The 18,782-nt window shown below is 34.6% G+C and overlaps 1 protein-coding gene across 2 annotated transcripts in view; it reads left to right on the plus strand.

The window, feature by feature from the left end:
* The window catches only part of LOC123239271 (sodium channel protein type 9 subunit alpha), a 110,732-nt gene that overhangs the window by 64,234 nt on the left and 27,716 nt on the right, over positions 1 to 18,782 (plus strand). For both annotated transcript variants that reach the window (XM_044666524.1, XM_044666525.1), the window contains exons 18-21: positions 1,700 to 1,854; positions 7,048 to 7,221; positions 9,710 to 9,832; positions 18,250 to 18,531. In XM_044666524.1, coding sequence (XP_044522459.1) covers positions 1,700 to 1,854; positions 7,048 to 7,221; positions 9,710 to 9,832; positions 18,250 to 18,531 — 734 coding nt within the window. The remainder of the gene's footprint in view (positions 1 to 1,699; positions 1,855 to 7,047; positions 7,222 to 9,709; positions 9,833 to 18,249; positions 18,532 to 18,782) is intronic.

Genomic DNA, 18,782 nt, shown 5'->3' on the forward strand with positions numbered 1-18,782 from the left:
TCCTAGATCTCCCAAAAAGAAATTAGAACACTCCTACTGAAAGTGGGGCCTCAGGCATATTCTACAAGGAGATATGTTTTGCAAAGCCTGCAGATTTTCTAATTTAGTGTATGCTGCCAATTCCACTATTTTATTTTATAGTTAATCCCAACAGCTGAGGCATAGACACACAAAGAAAGCATCAGCAGAGTGGATTCCTCAGCTTTCCATTTGGGCTTTGTCATTGCTAATGGTTTTCTCACTTCTCAATCTAGTTTTGAACTTTCTAAAAATGAGAGACAAAGTGTTAATTTTCCTTCAATTCTTAAATCTAGGTTTTCTTATCTTTTCATGTTGCAAATAGTTGAAGGAATAAAAAAGAGGGAAAAGTGGGAGGTAAAGGGCAGAAAGAGGATGTCTTGTGCTGAGACCTTTTGCTAGAATCCATGAAGCACTCTGATCTATTCATTCCAGACAAAATGTTGAAATCTCTTTCATTTTCTGTATAGCCATAGTTCCTTGGGATTTACAAAGGGCCCCATGGATCAAGTATGCAAGGATAGCAAAAGGCAAAAAGAATGAATGTGCAATTAGGCCTGTCTTAAACATGTTACTTAGATATCCTGAATAAAATCTCTAAATGTTGGCATGTATTATATAAGGTACAGTAAATAAATTAACAGGGAGGTAGCCAGGTGGCACAGTGGATAGGGTGCTAGGCTTGAAGTAAGGAAGACCCATCTTCCTGAGTTTAGATTTGGCTACAGCTGTCTGTGACCCTGGACAGGTCACTCAACTCTTTTTTTGCCTTAGTTTCCTCATCTGTAAAATGAGCTGGAAAAGGAAATAGCAGTATCTTTCCCAAGAAAACCCCAAATTGGGTCACAGAGTTGGATATGGTTGAAAAATGATTAAAAAGAAAAGGTAAATATTTACTTACATGTTTTTGTTTAGTACATCATATCTTGAGATATTTCACATCTTTAAGATGAATGGACAGCAAGAATTGAGTGTTAAAAAAATAGAAAGCAGAGAGAAACTATCTTAACCTTCTGGGGGATAAACTAGAGATTAGAGAGACTGAGAGCAGAGAGGACAGTTAAGAGGTTTTTATAGTGGTATAGGTAAGATTCAATGAAGGCATCTACTAGAATTGTAGTTAATGGAATGAAGAGAGGAGCACTTATGGGAGAAATGGAAAATGTTTATTTTCAGCTCCCATATTGCTTTCATATTTCTGGGTCTAGGCAGATTGAAGTTCCAGTCTCCTTCCAAAACCAAAGACTTTCTCTTTTCTTCACAGTTCTAAGCTTTTTGAGAAAACAGAACAACCAGCTGACCCTGTCTAAACTCCATAGTAATGAATGGATATTGCTAAGAATCCACTCCGAGACCTTTGAAAATTATTGAGCAGATACCATTTTTTCCACTGATTTTTGGATTAAGTCAAATAAAGAAGGCATGGATCCGTCTTACTTTTCTTATGAAAATGCCTCCTGGAGAAAGAAATGCAACTTATACTCATTTGTGTTATCCTATACACTACTTTTCTTTAGTCTATAGGTATCTTGATCTTATAACATAGATAGTTTTGTGGGAAATTCTTTAAATTGCATAATGTTATAGAAATATATCAGGAAACAATAAAGAGATATTGACTGGATATGAACATCTTATTTTAACTTTCAAATTTTTTTTCATGAAAATTTTATTCTACTAGGTTGTGTACGAAGGTTCCCCTGCTGTCAAGTCAGCGTAGAATCTGGCAAAGGAAAAGTTTGGTGGAACGTAAGAAAAACCTGCTATCGAATAGTAGAACACAATTGGTTTGAGAGTTTCATTGTTCTCATGATCCTTCTCAGCAGTGGTGCTTTGGTAAGTGATGGAGCATGCAAGATGATGTATGAGAACACTTGTTTTAAAATTTCAATTGGTGTAGAAAATTATTGCAAATAACTTTTTTACCAACACTAACATATAGGTTCTCTCTGAGTTATAGAAGTCCAACATAGGAATTGTGCAAAATTAAAATTTGTACTCCACACAGAGAACAAAGTATTCCTAGAGCCATGCTGATCTCTCCTCTCTGTTAAGTCCTTCCCTAATCAGAGCAACAGATAGACAGTCCCCTCCTGAAAAGTATTTTCCTTAAAGAATAATATTATAAATTGACAATACAGGGAACAGAGAATTGATTTGACTCAGAGCATTTGGGTTCAAATCCCACCTCTGACTTTACCTAAGTACAGGTGTCCAAGTCACTTATGTAGTGTAAAAGGGTGCATATCAGCCCTGCAACGCCTAACTGCAGAGTTTCTGACAGTTGAAAAGGGTTTAGAATCCTGAGGTTAGTCAGTTGACCCTGGGGACTCGATGGGAGTAGAAGGGTCAATTGGGCTCTATTCTTTGGATTGAAACCTGGCCTATATTCTGCAGCTTTTCTCTTAAAATTTGTTAGCTTAACTATTTCTTTTGGATCTCCCTAATCTCCCTTATTCTCCATCATCATTTCCCCTTCCTAAATTTCTGTAGGTTTTTTTTTATTACCAAGCATTTTTTTGCAAACATTTATTAATATTCATTTTTAACATGGTTTCATGATTCATGCTCCTCCTTTCCCCTTCACCCCCCCGCACTCCCCCCACCCATGGCCGATGCACATTTCCACTAGTTTTGTCATGTGTCCTTGATCAAGACCAATTTCCAAATTGTTGGTAGTTGCATTGGTGTGGTAGTTTCGAGTCCACACCCTCAATCATGTACACCCCGACCCATGCGTTCAAGCAGTTGTTTTTCTTATATGTTTCCTCTCCTGCCGTCCTTCCTCTGAATGTGGGTAGCATTCTTTCCTCTGAATGTGGGTATCATTCTTGTAGGTTTTGAAAGGAGGGTGGTTTTGGGGTTTAGCTTTCAAACTTGGTAGATTAGTTTCCATAGTCAAATAGGGCTTACCCTTGTTACAAATTATCTCTTGAATCATTGTATCCAACTTTCCTAACCCTATAGGTTACAAAACCACTTGGGAGCTGAGTTAAGGCAGGTCCTTTCTCAGTCTCACATTCCTGTCTCCCTCCCTCACCTGAAGCTTTCTCTAGGCAGCTGTTAGAGTTACCTTGTACCCTCCATCCCATCCAATCAACCCTAAAAATCAATAAACCCTGTTTGTCTCTTGATCAAAGCTTTGGCTAGTTCATTAGTTGATTGATAAGAGAGGGAGAAGGGGAGAAGGAATAACATTCTCTCTGGGTCCTGAGGGAATTGGAGGTGTCCATTTTGGAGGAAGTGTAATCTCAATACTTTCTCTGAACCCTTCCTTTGTGAACCTGAGAAACTGACTAGAAAGCCCTCTAGTCAGTTTCAAGCCATTATTGGCTGGCCTTAACCTTTGTCGGTAGAAGTGCCCTTCCTACCTGAAGGGCTCAGTCTGTTTCCGTTTAGTGTCTCTGTCTCAAACCTGTGTCCCAGTCTGTGTCTCCCAGGCTGTAGCTGTTTGCCCAAAATATCTCATCCTCTCTTTTGCAACTCTTTATACCTCCGTGTTTATATTCCCTAAACTCAGTCATTCCCTTACTTCTCCTACCACCTCAATTTACCACCTTTACCATTGTACCTTCCTTATCCATTTTACTGCCTTAGGGATCCATAAACTCCTATCCACAGTGCCTTATCCCTATTCACACTACCTTTAGTCCCTTACCTGCCTTATTCCCCATTACAACCATACCTCTGCCTTAATTTTCCTACTACCTCTAGCCTTTTCCCTTATTACAACCAGCTCAAACCCTACTAGCATAATCCCCTTATTACACTTATCTGCCCTGAAACTCAGTTTCCTCATCTTTAAAATTAGTTATTTGGCCTGGATGATGTTTGAAGCCACTTTCAAATCTAGATCTGTGATCCTCTATTCTTACAATTAAATGAGGTTCAGTTCATGAAGTAGATTATAAAACCTATATAACTCACCATGCAGTTGAAAACATATTCATTGCAATGAGAACAGTACACAGAAATACACTTATAAAAGTAGTCAGATACCAGTGGAATAACTGGAATCAAAGAATCTTAATATTGGAGGGGACTTTTAGCAGTCATCTAAACCAATCTTCCTCCACTGAACAAACTATTCTATACAATCTCAACTGATTGTCACCTAGCCTCCTATCATTTGGATGCACATACTATATTATATTTAAAAAAGAATCTTATTGTTGTTGTACCTGAGTATTAAAACTTTTTCTAAGGGCAGAGAAAGGCACTAAAACCAAACTGTGTATTCTGGGTATAGTAGTTTAGTACAGTGTTATTTTCTTCCTTCACTGGGATAGGTTCTCAAGAAGAAAATTAGAGAGAGGAAGAGGGAGAAAGTGATAGATACTCCACAGTGACTCTTCAGGTCTTTGTGTAAAGGACAGAAGAGAGGCATGGGCAAGTAGGAAGGTGACTCCTATGGGCTTCCAGGGGGAGAGGAAAGGTATGGTTCAAAAAAAGTGGCCATAACTTGATTCAAACTCTCATAATTCTAAAGGGGACACAATGGATAGTTTGAATTATTTTTAAAAGTTCATCCTTGTATTAAATATTTTGCCTTCTAATCTGTACTCAGTTATTCTAGTTTTGGCATTTGGAGAAACATGACAGCCCTCCTTTAACACTTTCAGGAAGACATCTTGCTCCTTCTTCAAAACTAATCTCCCTCAAATAAAATTTTTGTTCCCTCAACATGTATGATATAATATAATTTCCAGATATTTAGCTGTATTTTCTCCCTCTCAAGATGCTCTGTAACCCCCTTAAAAAGTTATAACAAGAAGTAAATGTAAAACTCTAGGTGAGTATTAACAGTCCAAACTACTGAGCAACTATTACTTCATTTGATCTGTACAGGATTCTTTTTTTTTTAATCTATGATTTTATTTAGGATTTTTTAGCATATATATACACATACACGCACACACATATTTCACTTCATTAGCTCATGTGGAGCTTGTAGGCAATTTTTTTAACCTTTACCTTCCGTCTTAAAATCTCTACTGGGTATTGGTTCTAAAGCAGAAGAGTGGTAAGGGCTAGGCAATGGGAGGTAAGTGACTTGCCTAGGGTCACACAACTAGGAAGTGTTTGAGGTCATATTTGAACCCAGGATTTCCTGCCTTTGGGCCTGACTCTCAATCCACTGAGCCACCCAGCTGCCCCTGCTTGTGGACAATTTAAAACTTGCACGATCTTCTTTTACATTAATTGCTACCTTTAGTCAGGCATCTCACACAGCAGATCTATGCATAATTATCTTAATCTAACTATAGAAGTTTATAATATCCTTATTAAATTTCATCATGTTTGCTTTAGTCTATCTGTCTATTCTGTTGAGATTATTTTGAATCTTGGAATATTAGCTAATTCTCAAAACTTTAAATCATCTTACCATAGAACCAAATAAAGTGTTCTGACTGAAACTTAGGTTGAACTCCCAAATCTGCAAAAACAACTTCTCTGTCTTTCTGTTTCTTCATCTGTTAGAGAGTGTGTACTAGTTGGCCTACATAACTTCTAAAATCCCTGCTAACTAGAATATCCTATTATTCCCTAATACTTCATTCTCTTCTCTACCAATCTAATAATATTGTTTAAATGTGTTTGGTTCAGTATTATTTGTTCTTTTTATGCCCACGTTGGCTCCTAGTGATCACCTGTTTTCCCCCCTAGGAAATGTTAAAATTCTAGGTGCTTAATAATAAATTCCAGAATTTTGTCAGCTAACTTCTTTTCCCCCCTAAGATCCTACAAAATAAGATTTGTAGTTTATCTGGGAAATATACTCACCATTTCAGAGAGAGAGAAAGAGAGAGAGAGAGAGAGAGAGAGAGAGAGAGAGAGAGAGAGAGAGAGAGAGAGAATATCATAATAGAGAAAGAGTACCAGGATTAGATGAGAACACCTGAATTTGAATACCAGTACTTCTATGTGACTATGAACAAGTCACCTAATTTCTCTATGCTTCTGTTTCCTCTTTATAAAATCAGGAGGTTTTTAGCACTTGATACAGTCCTTGTCACACAGTAGATACTTAAAATTTTTTGACTGCTATCTGAAACTAAGCCTAAGGTGCCTTTCAGTTACAGAAATGAGGAACTTACAGATGAACTTTAGGGAGACACTTTATTTGGAAGTTAGAAGCTTTGCATACTTTGAAAAGTCAAGAAGCTATTTATGGAATGGCAGTTACTAAAGGACTATACACAGATATCTTCTTGGACTATTGCATTATATTAGCAAAGGTATATTGAAAACATTACTATTGTCAATAGCATGGATGGATTTTATAAGCTCTTTTTAATTTTATGAAACTTCACAGGTGATTTATATTTATTATGTAGACTTTTGAAGTGAAATATTCTCATAATTAATTCTCTCGTACTTCAGTATAGAATTTGTACTACCTATATTTTCATTCTTTAAAATTGTATTATTAATACCAGCAAACAGACTTAATTCATAATTGTTTATATTTCAAATAAAAGCTTGCCCTTCCGTTAAAATTTTATTAATTCTTGATATATTTTCATCAGGCTTTATCATAGCAACCATTATTATTATGTTTATTCTAAGACTTTACATAAATTATTATGTTTATACTTTGCTGCTTGATAGGATTGAGGAATTTCAATATTAAAATTTGGGGAAGTCATTTCATTTTGAAAGCAAGAACTTGATATGGATGAAATTTTTCTCTCTGAATTCACAATAAGGTGCTCTTCCTTAAATGACGATATGCTACTGTTATACAATGAACTTTGGGGTATACTTTCAATACTTTGGTTCTCTATCCATTCTCTCTCTGCCTGTGCCTCTGATGGCTCATAAATAAATGTATAATACAACAAATTAGAAGAAAATTGATTATTTATGACCATTAAAGAGGTCACAAAAAACTTGTTCATGTGAAATCATGTTCTTAGTCTTATTAGTAACATCTTATCAACAGAAACCAATTTTCTTTTTCATTCTGCATCCTAACTTGTGTTTTAGTATTAGATTGGATTAAAATTTGGAATTTTCTTCTCATAGGCTTTTGAAGATATATACATTGAACAGAGAAAAACCATTAAGACTGTATTGGAATATGCTGACAAGATATTCACTTATGTCTTCATTCTGGAAATGCTGCTAAAATGGGTAGCATATGGATATAAAGTATATTTCACAAATGCCTGGTGCTGGCTGGACTTCTTGATTGTTGATGTGAGTATTTTTAAATAATTTCTCCCAGAGGGTTCTGGTGCTTGCAATAGTCATAATTAAACATAAGTCATTTCACAATAGATGAAATAATGTGGGCAGAAATACTAAAATATATATTTCTAAATATACATTTGTGTTCTATTCGATGCATACATCTTTGTTTTCTGAAAGCATATGTATGTTATACCTTTATGAAAACCATAATGATAATAATGATAATAACTAGTATTTAATACATAATAAATAATATATTGTTTTTCAAGGTTAACTTAGAACATATTATGCATATGTTCTCAATTACCCTCTGAGGTAGTATAGGTATTATTCCTGCATTACAGAGGAGGAAACTTGGGCTTAGATAGGATCAGTGACTTTCCCAGGGTCATACATCCAGTAAGTATCTGAAGTAAGATTTAAAGACAGAGAACTTCAATTCAAGTCTCAGCTCTGCAATTACTACTTGGGTGACATTGGGTAAAAATATCTAAAACTCTGAGCTTCAGTACCTTCTCTGTAAAACAAGGATATTTTCTAGGTGATTCTTACTGTAGGAACCTATCAGATGAGATGGTCTTAGGTCACTTTTTAATAGCTTCTTCAAAATCAAATTTCAGCCATTTTTTCTGTCTTGGCATTACTTCTTATTGTCAGTACCAAACCAGATGACCCTGCCTCCATCAGAATTCTTTGAACATTTATTAAGCAGATGTCATTAGGAAATGTATTAGGAACATTATTTTTGCACCTGGATGGAGAACTCACAGAGAGAAAAGAAACTGGAGACAGGGACAACAATAAAAAGAATTTGAAGAGGGTTGAAATTAATTGGAGTTGTGCAAGAAATATGGAATTATAATTTACAGAACTTGGCAAGGGAAGAAAGATTTTTTTAAAAACTCCAAAGTTGGAAGCATAATGTTAACATAACTGAATATGGTAGAAGATTCATGTCTCAAGTTCAGTAAATATATTAGACACTTGTTTTTCAGTCATGTATGACTTTATGACCCTATTTGGGATTTGCTTGGCAAGGAATGGAATGGTTTGCCATTTTCATCTCCAACTTATGAAGAAACTGAGGGAAATAGGGTAAAGTGACTTGCTTCGGTTCACACAGCTAGTGTCAGAGGCCAGATTTGAAGAAAGGAAGATGGATATTTCTGACTTTAGTTTTTCAATTTTATACATTGAGCCATCTAGCTGCTCATATTAGATGATATAATTTTTTAGAATCAGCATTAAATTCAGGTGGTACTGGAACCAGTTCTAACTGGCTTACAACTATTGATTAAATTTTCAGTGTAAATATTATTTCAGAAACCATAAATCATCACAAATGAAGGCTTGATTTATTATTTTGTTCATTATCTGGAATTAATACAAATAAGAGTGTGTGTACAAATATTTCTCTATCAACATTTTTTTGAGCTTAGTAGGAATCAAGTAGAAGGTTTTGGAAAAAAAATTTTTTAAAGGAAGGTTTGGGGAATGTAATCATCACCAGATTGGAGGCCTGGTGACTGTACTACTACTACTACTAATAATAATAACAACAACAACTTGCTTTTAGATCATGCTTTAAGCTTTTCAAAATGCTTTCTATCCATTATCTCATTTGAGTCTCTTAACTCCCCGTCTTAAATTATAGTCAATGAAATATCAATTAAATTGCAGTCACTTATTGATCCAATTGACTCTTTTAATGAATTATTGACAACTGAAAGCATGTCTTCTGTATGTTTTTAAGAAGTTATAAGATACATTTAGGCCAGTTTGAAATTATAGCATTCAGGGAAATAAGAGCATTTAGATATCAGAAAACCATCAGAATATCGTTCAATAATATATATACCTTGCTCAGACTTTTGGCTCAACAGTGAAAGTTTTATGTCCTGGTATGAGCTTAAGTATTCATAAATGTGAACAAAGTCTGAGGTTCCTTTCATATGATCTCATTATAAATTGATGTTAATTACAAAATTAAAAACAAAGGTTCTAACCCACATGTTGGTACAAATGCTGTGAATCAATGAATTTAAAATGATAATAATGTTCCATTTCCTATAGCTCTGTCAGCTTTACGACGTCCTTTGTGTGTAGAATAAAGAAGTATGCCAACAGTTGCAGAGTTAGTAACTGTCAGAGCCATAATTTGACCCACTACTATCTTCTAACACTAAATTCAGAGCTCCTTTTACTGTACATATAAAATCTTGAGTCTGTCTGTGTTTACCTGGCAATTCTGAATAAAACGGCCTGAATTTCTCATTAAAATAATTTGTTCTTAACCGCATTTCTCTAAAAGTCATTTGTTTATTTATGTTTTCTTAGACAATGATTGTATACTTTGAAACATTTGATTTTATTGACCATAGTAAGTGGTTCTTGGGAAATTCTGATTATCTTCTCTTAACTTTCCATTTTATGTTGGAGTTTGACCTAATGAATGTGAAATCTTGTGGTTTTTTTTTTCTGGTTTTTGGTGTAGGTATCTATAATTACACTTGTAGCCAGTACCCTTGGATATTCAGACCTCGGTCCTATTAAATCCCTTCGGACACTAAGAGCTTTAAGACCACTCAGAGCTTTATCTCGATTTGAAGGAATGAGGGTAAGAGAAGAACTGACTCTGCAAAGTATTAAAAGAGGGTATATATAATGTGAATAAAACTTTCAACATTTGTAGAGAATTCTTAAATCATGTTCTTTGTTATACTATATATTTATTATTGTCATACACAGATTTACATAAAAATCATTGGAAATATTGTATATAACACCTCATTTATCTAGAAAATTTGGAGATTAGGCTATTCTATATAAGAGAATTTTTTTAACTCTTACCTTCTATCTTAGAATCAATGCTGTGTATTGGTTCCAAGGCAGAAGAGCATAAGGGCTAGGCAATGGGGATTAAGTGTTCAAGCTAGGAAGTGTCTGAGGCCAGATTTGAACCCAGAACCTCCTGTCTCTAATCCTGGCTATCAATCCACTGAGCCACCCAGCTACTCCCATATAAGGGAATTTTTTTAATAATTGTCACTTAACTGTTTGAATGTCTCTGAATGTTTTTGTTCTTTTATGGTGGAAATCTCTCTAAAATCTATTATTTCTTCTCAATCTTTTTAAACAGCCTTTGGATTATAATGTACTATTTTTTTAATACATGGGCCATCATTAAGAACATCAATTATTTTAAATAGTGATGTCTTTTAGGATTTTTAAGGTGTATAGAACTATTTGTTTTCTATGGCACATTAGCATTGCTTTCCCTTTTTCTTCTGACATTTTTCTTTTTTCTTTGTATTAAGCTATAAAACCAGATGATCAGAGATGAAAGTAAAGCTTGAGAGTCCTGTGAATATGCTGAACCTTCATTTGTTTTTTATGTTTAGAAGTCTTTTCTTTCCACTTATTTTCTCTTTCTCCATTGCCTTCCTATAAAAAGTTTCAGGAATTGTGATCTTTATTAAGATGATATTATGTTTTAATTACCATTATGCATTTTGATATCTTTATCTCCTTAGATGTAGTTACTTGGAGGGACAAAATAAAAATATATTTGAAATTTTCAGAATTTCTACTTCTTTAATTATGCATCATTTTGTTTTATAATAATCAAACAAAAGCTGTTATGTTGGTATGGATAATAAAATAATATCTGCAATGTGAAAAATTCACATAAACCCTCTTTTTTTAATAGGTAAGTTCTAAGACAATTTTTATTAAATTAGCCAGTTTTATATTCTATTCAAAGATCTCAAGAATTTGAATTGAATTTCTCTCAATCATATCTGAGAAACTATAGAAGAAAAATTATTTTATACAAATAACAGGCTAATATATTATTTTGAGGACCAACTATAAACAAATACTTTCTGAATATAAACAGGTGAGCTATAGATATCCTAGATATACAGTAATAGCATACTCTGTACCTAGGATCCCGAGTACAATTCTTACCTTTTTTTCTGTGATTTCTAAACAGTCACCAATGTGTACTGAGTCAGTGAAACCTCTAGATGCTTCTCTCTAAGAGGGATTATTTCCTGGGCCATATACCCCAAACTTTTCTTCTGTTATGATTCCCACTTTCATTCATTCTGCTTCAGATAATCTCTTTCTTAAACATATTCATAAATCCTCTTTAATCTCCATTCTCAGAGCAGGATACTAAAATGGATTTGAAGTCAGAACCTGAGTTCAAATCCCAATTTAGCCACTAAATACCTAAGTGGCCTTTGGCAAATTGTAAATATTCTAGGCCTCAGTTTCCTCTTTTGTAAAACTGAGGTTTTAGACTAAGGCAGTGATGGGCAAACTATTCCCCGTGGGCCAGATCCAGGCTGTAGTTTTCCCATCACTGCCTTAAGCAGTTCCCTAATCACTATGCCCCCACATCCAGATGTAGTGATTAGGGAATTAATTAAGGCAGTGATGGGCAAACTACAACCTGGATCTGGCCCATGGGGAATAGTTTGCCCATCACTGGACTAAGGGATCTTTAAGTCCCATTTCAATATTAAATCGACGATTCCCCAACCCTTTCCCTTCAGTTTTATTACCCATTTGCCTAATGAAAAGTTCCTTCATTTTCTCTTGGTCCTTGAATTTATTCCTTTTCCTGCCATGAGCTGAAGAATAAACTCAATCATAATTTATAAATAATAGCTAATATTTGTCTAGTGCTTTAAAGTTTGCAAAGAGCTTTACCTCATTTAATTTTCATTGTAATTCTATGAGATAGGTACAGTTCTTAGCTTCACTTTAGTGGTAGTGGTAGTAAGAGTAGCAGTAATAATTTCGTTTTTATTGTTAATAATGGAAGTACCAATTATTTATACAGTGCTTTAAGGTTTACAAGGTATTTTTATCTGTTATTTCATTTGATTCTTACAACTTTAAGAGGCAAATCTTATTTTTCATCATCCCCATTTTAGAAACAGAGAGACTGAAGCTGAGAAAGGTTACCTGTGATTCTTTAATTCCTAAATCCCAAGGCCCTTTCTCAGACCTCATTCTACTTGATCAGTGTTGCTATATGGCTACAAGTCATGAAAAACAATGCTATCAGAAAAAGGAAAAAACCTAATTTCCTAGTGACCAAAAGGAAAAAGGAAACATTGCTTTTGGATGTAAGCAGCCTACAGCTTATTAACAATAATAGCTTGCCCACAATAAGTTCTATAAAAGACTTAATGCCCCCATTAAGGCAATTGTTCATTTCAATGAAACACATTTCTAAGAAATCTTAACAATTAAAATGACTGTATGACTGAAAAAGGAGATAACAAGAACCCCTTATGCAATAAACTCCAGTGACTCCTTCAATCTTCAGATTGAAGGATAAAATCTATTTTTTAAGCCCTTCATAACTTGGCTCCTTCCCACCTTTTCGGTCTTCTTATATTTTGCTCTCCTCTACGTACTCTTTACTCTAGTAAGACTTGTCTCTTTGCTGTTCCTTTAACAAGACATTCTACCTCCATTCATTTTCATTGACTGTCTCTGTCCCTCGAATGCTCTTCTTTCTCACTTCTGCTTTCTGGCTTCCCTGGCTTCCTTCAGGTCTGAGCTAGAACCCCATCTTCTACAAGAAGGTTTCCTAGTGTTCCTTAATGCTAATGTCTTCTTCTGAGATGATCTTCAAGTTACATATCTTCTATAGATCATTTGTGCATACTTTGCATGTTTTCTTCTTCAGAATGTAAGCTCCCTAAGGGCACAAACAAGTTTTCCCTTTCTTTGTATCCCCAGAGCTTGGCACAGAGGAAGCATTTAATAAATGACTGAATGGATTAATAATGGTGAAGGACAGAGGTACTGAAATATGGTGCCAATACTTACTTAAATACTTTAGTAGCACCAATAGAAACGAAAATTTTAAAGACTTAGAGGAAGACTCCCAACAAGTTGGCAATGTGTTTTATGGAGGACTTATGGAAGTAAATAGATGAGAATTTCAGAGTATTTGAAGTAATGGATAGGGGAGCTGCAATCAGTACTACTGGAGAGAGTGACCAAAGGAATGAAATCACAGATTTGTCTTGTTTTGTATTATAAAATGAAATGAGTGGCCAAATGGTTAAATTGTACTGATAGTCACAGGGCATCCAAACACCAGCATTCAAAAGAAATTTTTCCATTCCTGCTTGGAGTTGTGAAAACCACATGACTTTAAAGGCTTGTGGTAACACTATCCCAAAAGTCCATAGAATAAGTGTTTCCCAATAAATCAAGAAGGTTGAAAGTGAAAATGGGGATAATGGTTATTGACTGTTAAAATATGGGAATGTTTTGAATGTTTCTAAAAAGTCAAAGAAGGTAACAAATTTACTAAAGACAATAATCTTATTTGGGAGGAAAATAGCAGATCAAGAAAAGGTTGAATCATTCTGGAAATCAATAATCATGTTTGCAAGAAGGCATTCTTGTTATATTCTCCAAGAAGCCATATAGATACTCAATTCCACATTTTAATTTTATGAGGAAAATGACAAGAAATTGAACCACTGGTAATGTTTATATAATTCAGCTCAACAGTTATCAAGTGATATTACTATAAGATAATAATATAATTAATCATCACAATAATAGTACTCATAGGATACATTTGGTTTACAAAGACAAATATTGTCTCTGATGCTCCTATCAACCCTGGTAGGTAGGTACTATTATTATCCCATCATATAAGTGAGGAAACTGAGACAGACAGAGGTGAAGTGACTTGACCAGGGTCGCACAGCTAGTAAGTTAGTATCTGAGGCTAGATTTGAAGTCAGGTCTTCTGAGATCAATGTGCTAACCACTGTAGCACCTACCTAACAGTATTCAGGAGGGGTATTACTCTGTTAGATACTTAGGTCACATGGATGACAGATATACAAACTCTCCCTTAATAAACTCATGGGAGTCAGGAGCATTCCAAGTTATGTACACAAATAATCAATAAAAGGATAGGCTTAAAGCATTATGAGCATTTAAAGACTGAAGAGAACACTTTCAGTGTGGGAGGAAGAGAAAGGAGCAGATTAGAAAAAGTAAGAAGCATGAAAAATGTTAAGGAAAAGCAATTTTCAGCAGCATCTTGGATGAGACGTTAGATATGAAATCAAGACATGGTTACTGCCTGCGAGGGAGAAGTAAGACTCAAGGACAAGCAAGGCTTTTAGACTAGGTGGCTGACAGGAGGGATGATTTTAAATTCTAGGACCTACATGTTGTTCTGAATGCATGCCAATATGCACATTATAGTACTAAAACACTTTATAACAATGATTACCGTGAATCAAGATTATGCTAGGATCTTTACATCATGCCAGCCTCGACAGGAGAATGAGGGAAATGTTTTGGAAAGATTTCCATCTAAAAGAGTTCAAATAACAAGAATAAAAACTAGTCTTTATATTGTACTTAAAGGTTTACAAATTGCTTCAAAATATTATGACATTTGATCTTCATATCAGCCCTAGCATGTCAAGTGCTATTATTATCATACCCATAACAATCAATGAACCAGAAAGGTATTTGTTGTGTCTTTTTTTAAATTCCAGAATACTTTATTCCTCAACTGTCAGAAAACTGTAGTGTTACTGTACCAAGTGACCTGGGGCATAAAGATTCTCTAGTTCCATAAGATGTCCAATTTTTCACAATTAATATCACCTGGTGGCCAAGACAGCTTTCTCACTTTTCGTAATTATTTCTCTGAAGATGCACATACTTAAGTCGTATTGTGTATTTGCATGGCCTTTTAGTTGCACTGATAAATGACAATTATATAATTTTTTTCATATAGCAAAGTTTCTCTTTTACTGATTAGTATTTGTTGGTCTCTATGGCCAAATAAGGCATTCCTCAAAAATCCCTGTGGTGGTGGTGATGGTTATTTAAAATTATTTTTAGTTGTTGGCAGTTTACTGTATTATTCTTGCCCCTAGAGTGCTTACTTTCTAAGAACATGTTATTATAAAATAATCTCATCTTTAAGTTAGCCCACAACATATCATTCCAAAATTAACACTGTAATAAGGCTCCAATCTACGGTCATTGCCCTTGTCCTGTTTATAATTCAGATGAGTTTGGCTTTATGTGATACTGATAAATAGACTCCATTAGAAAAATTATTTATAATATTATATGATGAATATATTATTTGTCTAAATGACTGCCTTTAATTGCTATTATTTAATTTTTATATTTTTCTACTTTTTTGTTTTTAGCATTAAATTTCAAAAGTGGCATTTAATAAGAAGGCAGCAAGGTGGTTCAATGATTGGAGAGTCAAACCTAGAGATGAGAGGTCCTAGTTCTAATTTGGCCTGAGATACTTCCTAGCTGTGACCCTGCACAAGTCACTTAACCCTCCCCCCTTCCTAGCCCTTACCACTCTTCTGCCTTGGAACCAATACACAGTATTGATTCTAAGACAGAAGGAAAGGGTTTTTAAAAAGTGACAATTAATTATAGAGGAAATAATACTGGACTAATGTTAAATATCTAAGTGCCTTCTTGATGAAATTGATTTACTGTTCTGACTGTGATTGTATAGATCAGTGGTTCCCAAACTTTTTTGGCCTACCGCCCCCTTTCCAGAAAAAATATTACTTCGCTCTCCCTGTCACATACTATCACCGCCCCCTTACAGTTATTCACGGCCCCCAAATGCACCTGTGGCCTTGGATTGCTGCAGCACCCACCAGGGGGAGATGGTGCCCACTTTGGGAATCACTGGTATAGATAGTCTTGAAAGCTTAGAGAATAGTCACAAGCAGGAGTTGATATCAGCCTAGAAAAACTGACTCAAACTGAGTGCCAGTCTAACTGACAAGCCACTCAGTGAGATTCTTCTTCCAGCAGGAGTAACAGACCAGTAGCCAGATCTTGAATATTCAGGTAAACTAATTTAATTAATTTTAACTGAGATAACTCAAGGACGGTTAAAGGTTGAAGGGAGTTGAATTAGGATAAAGGGTTGAGGATAAAGTGAACTAAACTAGTTGGTAATCCTTCTGGCCTTCCCCAGAGGGGAAACCTCAGACAGAATCTTGACACAGTTGTTGACTTGGTAAACTAGACGAAGCTTTAAGTGAGAAATGATAGACCTGAACTTGGCTGGTTACAGATGATGATTGATCTTCAATGATTTTTTTGGTGTTATTGATGAAATGATTTGATTGATGATGGTAAATAATAGTTGATATTTTTGGTTATATTTTGTCTCAGACTATGAGACAATCAGATCTGAGCAACTGACCCTAGAAAGGAACAGCCAATACAAGCTTATGGTGCAGCTTCTAGGTTTGGCTGGAGAGATTTCCTACCACCCTATCCACTCACCAGCCACTCAGTACTTAGTCACTTGGCTTAGGGTTGATCTATTTATGGGGATTGCTCCAATGGTCTTTTCCAGTCTCATGCAAGTTCATGCCATTTCTGGGAATTCCAAAATCTGAACAACTGGCAACTGTTTGCCCAAGATGGCTTCTTGCAAAAACTATTTACAAGAAGGATAACTAAAAGTAAACCAGAAATGCATTAACTTTATCAGAAGACTTGTACTTCTTTCCACCAAGGAACCACTTTCATTCCCAAAATTTTGCAAGCATATGAACCACTGCTTTGTCCTGTTTCACAGTCTTGGTGGTCTTTTGAGAGATTCTGTAAAGGGGATCTGTCCACAAATATTTCCCTTACTAAAATGGTATCAGAAAAATCAATAATTACTTACAAATTATATCAATACAATGAGCATATGAAATTACATTAGCCCTTATATAATAGTCAAAGATTAGACTGAAAGAATAGGACAGGAGAAAAAATGGTTAAGATTAGAACATAAGAAATTGGGGGGAAAATAAAATCCTTTTTTTAAAGAATTAGAAAAGTCCTAGAGCATTAATTAACTCTAGGCAGTGAAATGTATTAGAGCCCCTAGGCAGCTTTAGAATGGATAATCCAAAGGGTTCTAGTGTCAATAAAATAATGAAGCTGAAAACTGAGGTGAAAAAAGTATAGAAAAAGGCTACTTCCATCATAATTTTGCCAAGGGCCACTTCTTACTTCATGCTTGCAAGGACATGAATCTGCAATTCTTTCAAAATATAATGGAATATATTTAGAAGTAAAATTTGAATGCTGACAGGGATGTTTAGAGATCATAGAAATGCCTTGAAAGATGAGAAAAATGAAGCCCAAGGATGTCAGGTATCTTCCTCAAGGTCACATATCTATTAAATGGTAGAGAAACTATAGTCTAGACCTCTAGACATTTTCAGTCCAGTATTTCCAACATTCCTAGAATTTTTATCTTCAATATTTAAAAAATTATCTACCTTAGCTTTGATATTTAAAGGTATGTGAAATGTTACCAATCCTCAGGTTCTGAATCCTTCTTAAAACTGTGATCATATAGCATTTATTATTTATTACATTATTTTAACTGATATGCTGTATTTCATTTAATTTATTTTTCTTTTCCAGAGTGTGCAGAATGTGTGGCTTTAGCTTAAAAACATCATTTCCATTTATTTTTTATTTTTATTTATTAGTTTATGCATTTTTATCTATGTTCTAACAATTTTAAATGTTATTCATGACCTTATGTTTTCATATATTCTCTCAATAGTGTCTTTGTCTTCTCTCTGACCCCGTACTTGTAGAAGTGACCAGTCTTACCCTACCTTATTTAGCACAGTGCTGAGAATGCTATTAAGACACTTAATGATATTTCTTCTTGGTTGATTGGTTGAGATGATAAATCACTTAATAATTACATATCCTAATTCTTTAAAATAAAATTTGGAGAGACTAACTTCAGTTATATAGTCTTTTGATTTAACAAATGTTATACTTGTTTGATACCTTATTGCTGAGGAATAGATTTGTTCTTTGCAATTATACCCACAGTACCTAGTAAAATAATGGGCATGTTAATACTCAATAATAACTTGCTGAATGATTAATTAATTGAAGCAAAATTATTCATTTATTTATTTATTTATTTATTTATTTTTATTTGTGTGATAGGTAGTGGTGAATGCTCTTTTAGGAGCAATTCCATCCATTATGAATGTACTACTGGTCTGCCTCATATTCTGGCTAATTTTTAGCATTATGGGAGTAAATTTGTTTGCTGGCAAGTTCTATGAGTGCGTTAACACCACAAATGGCGAGAGGTTTCCTATATCCGTGGTGGAAACATATGAGCAGTGTAAACAACTCATGAACAGTAGCCATGATGTACGGTGGAAAAATGTGAAAGTGAACTTTGATAATGTTGGAATCGGTTACCTTTCTTTGCTTCAAGTTGTAAGTGATACTTTTTTCAACTAATATGTATTTGTATTATGTAATAAATCATATTCTTTAATACTTCAACATAGTATAACCTTTTATTAAGCTTGGTAGTAAACTAAAAATGAAAATAAAATTAGAGATGTTTAGATGTAGTTTTTCTGATTAAGAAATCACCCCATTAACATATGACAGAAATTAAGTGCACAAGCATGAACTACAGCTTTTTTGTCTGTTCAGATATTACGATTTTTACCCTGTTTTGT

This window comes from Gracilinanus agilis, chromosome 3 (assembly GCF_016433145.1).
Source record: "Gracilinanus agilis isolate LMUSP501 chromosome 3, AgileGrace, whole genome shotgun sequence".
NCBI classification, from domain to species: Eukaryota; Metazoa; Chordata; class Mammalia; order Didelphimorphia; family Didelphidae; genus Gracilinanus; species Gracilinanus agilis.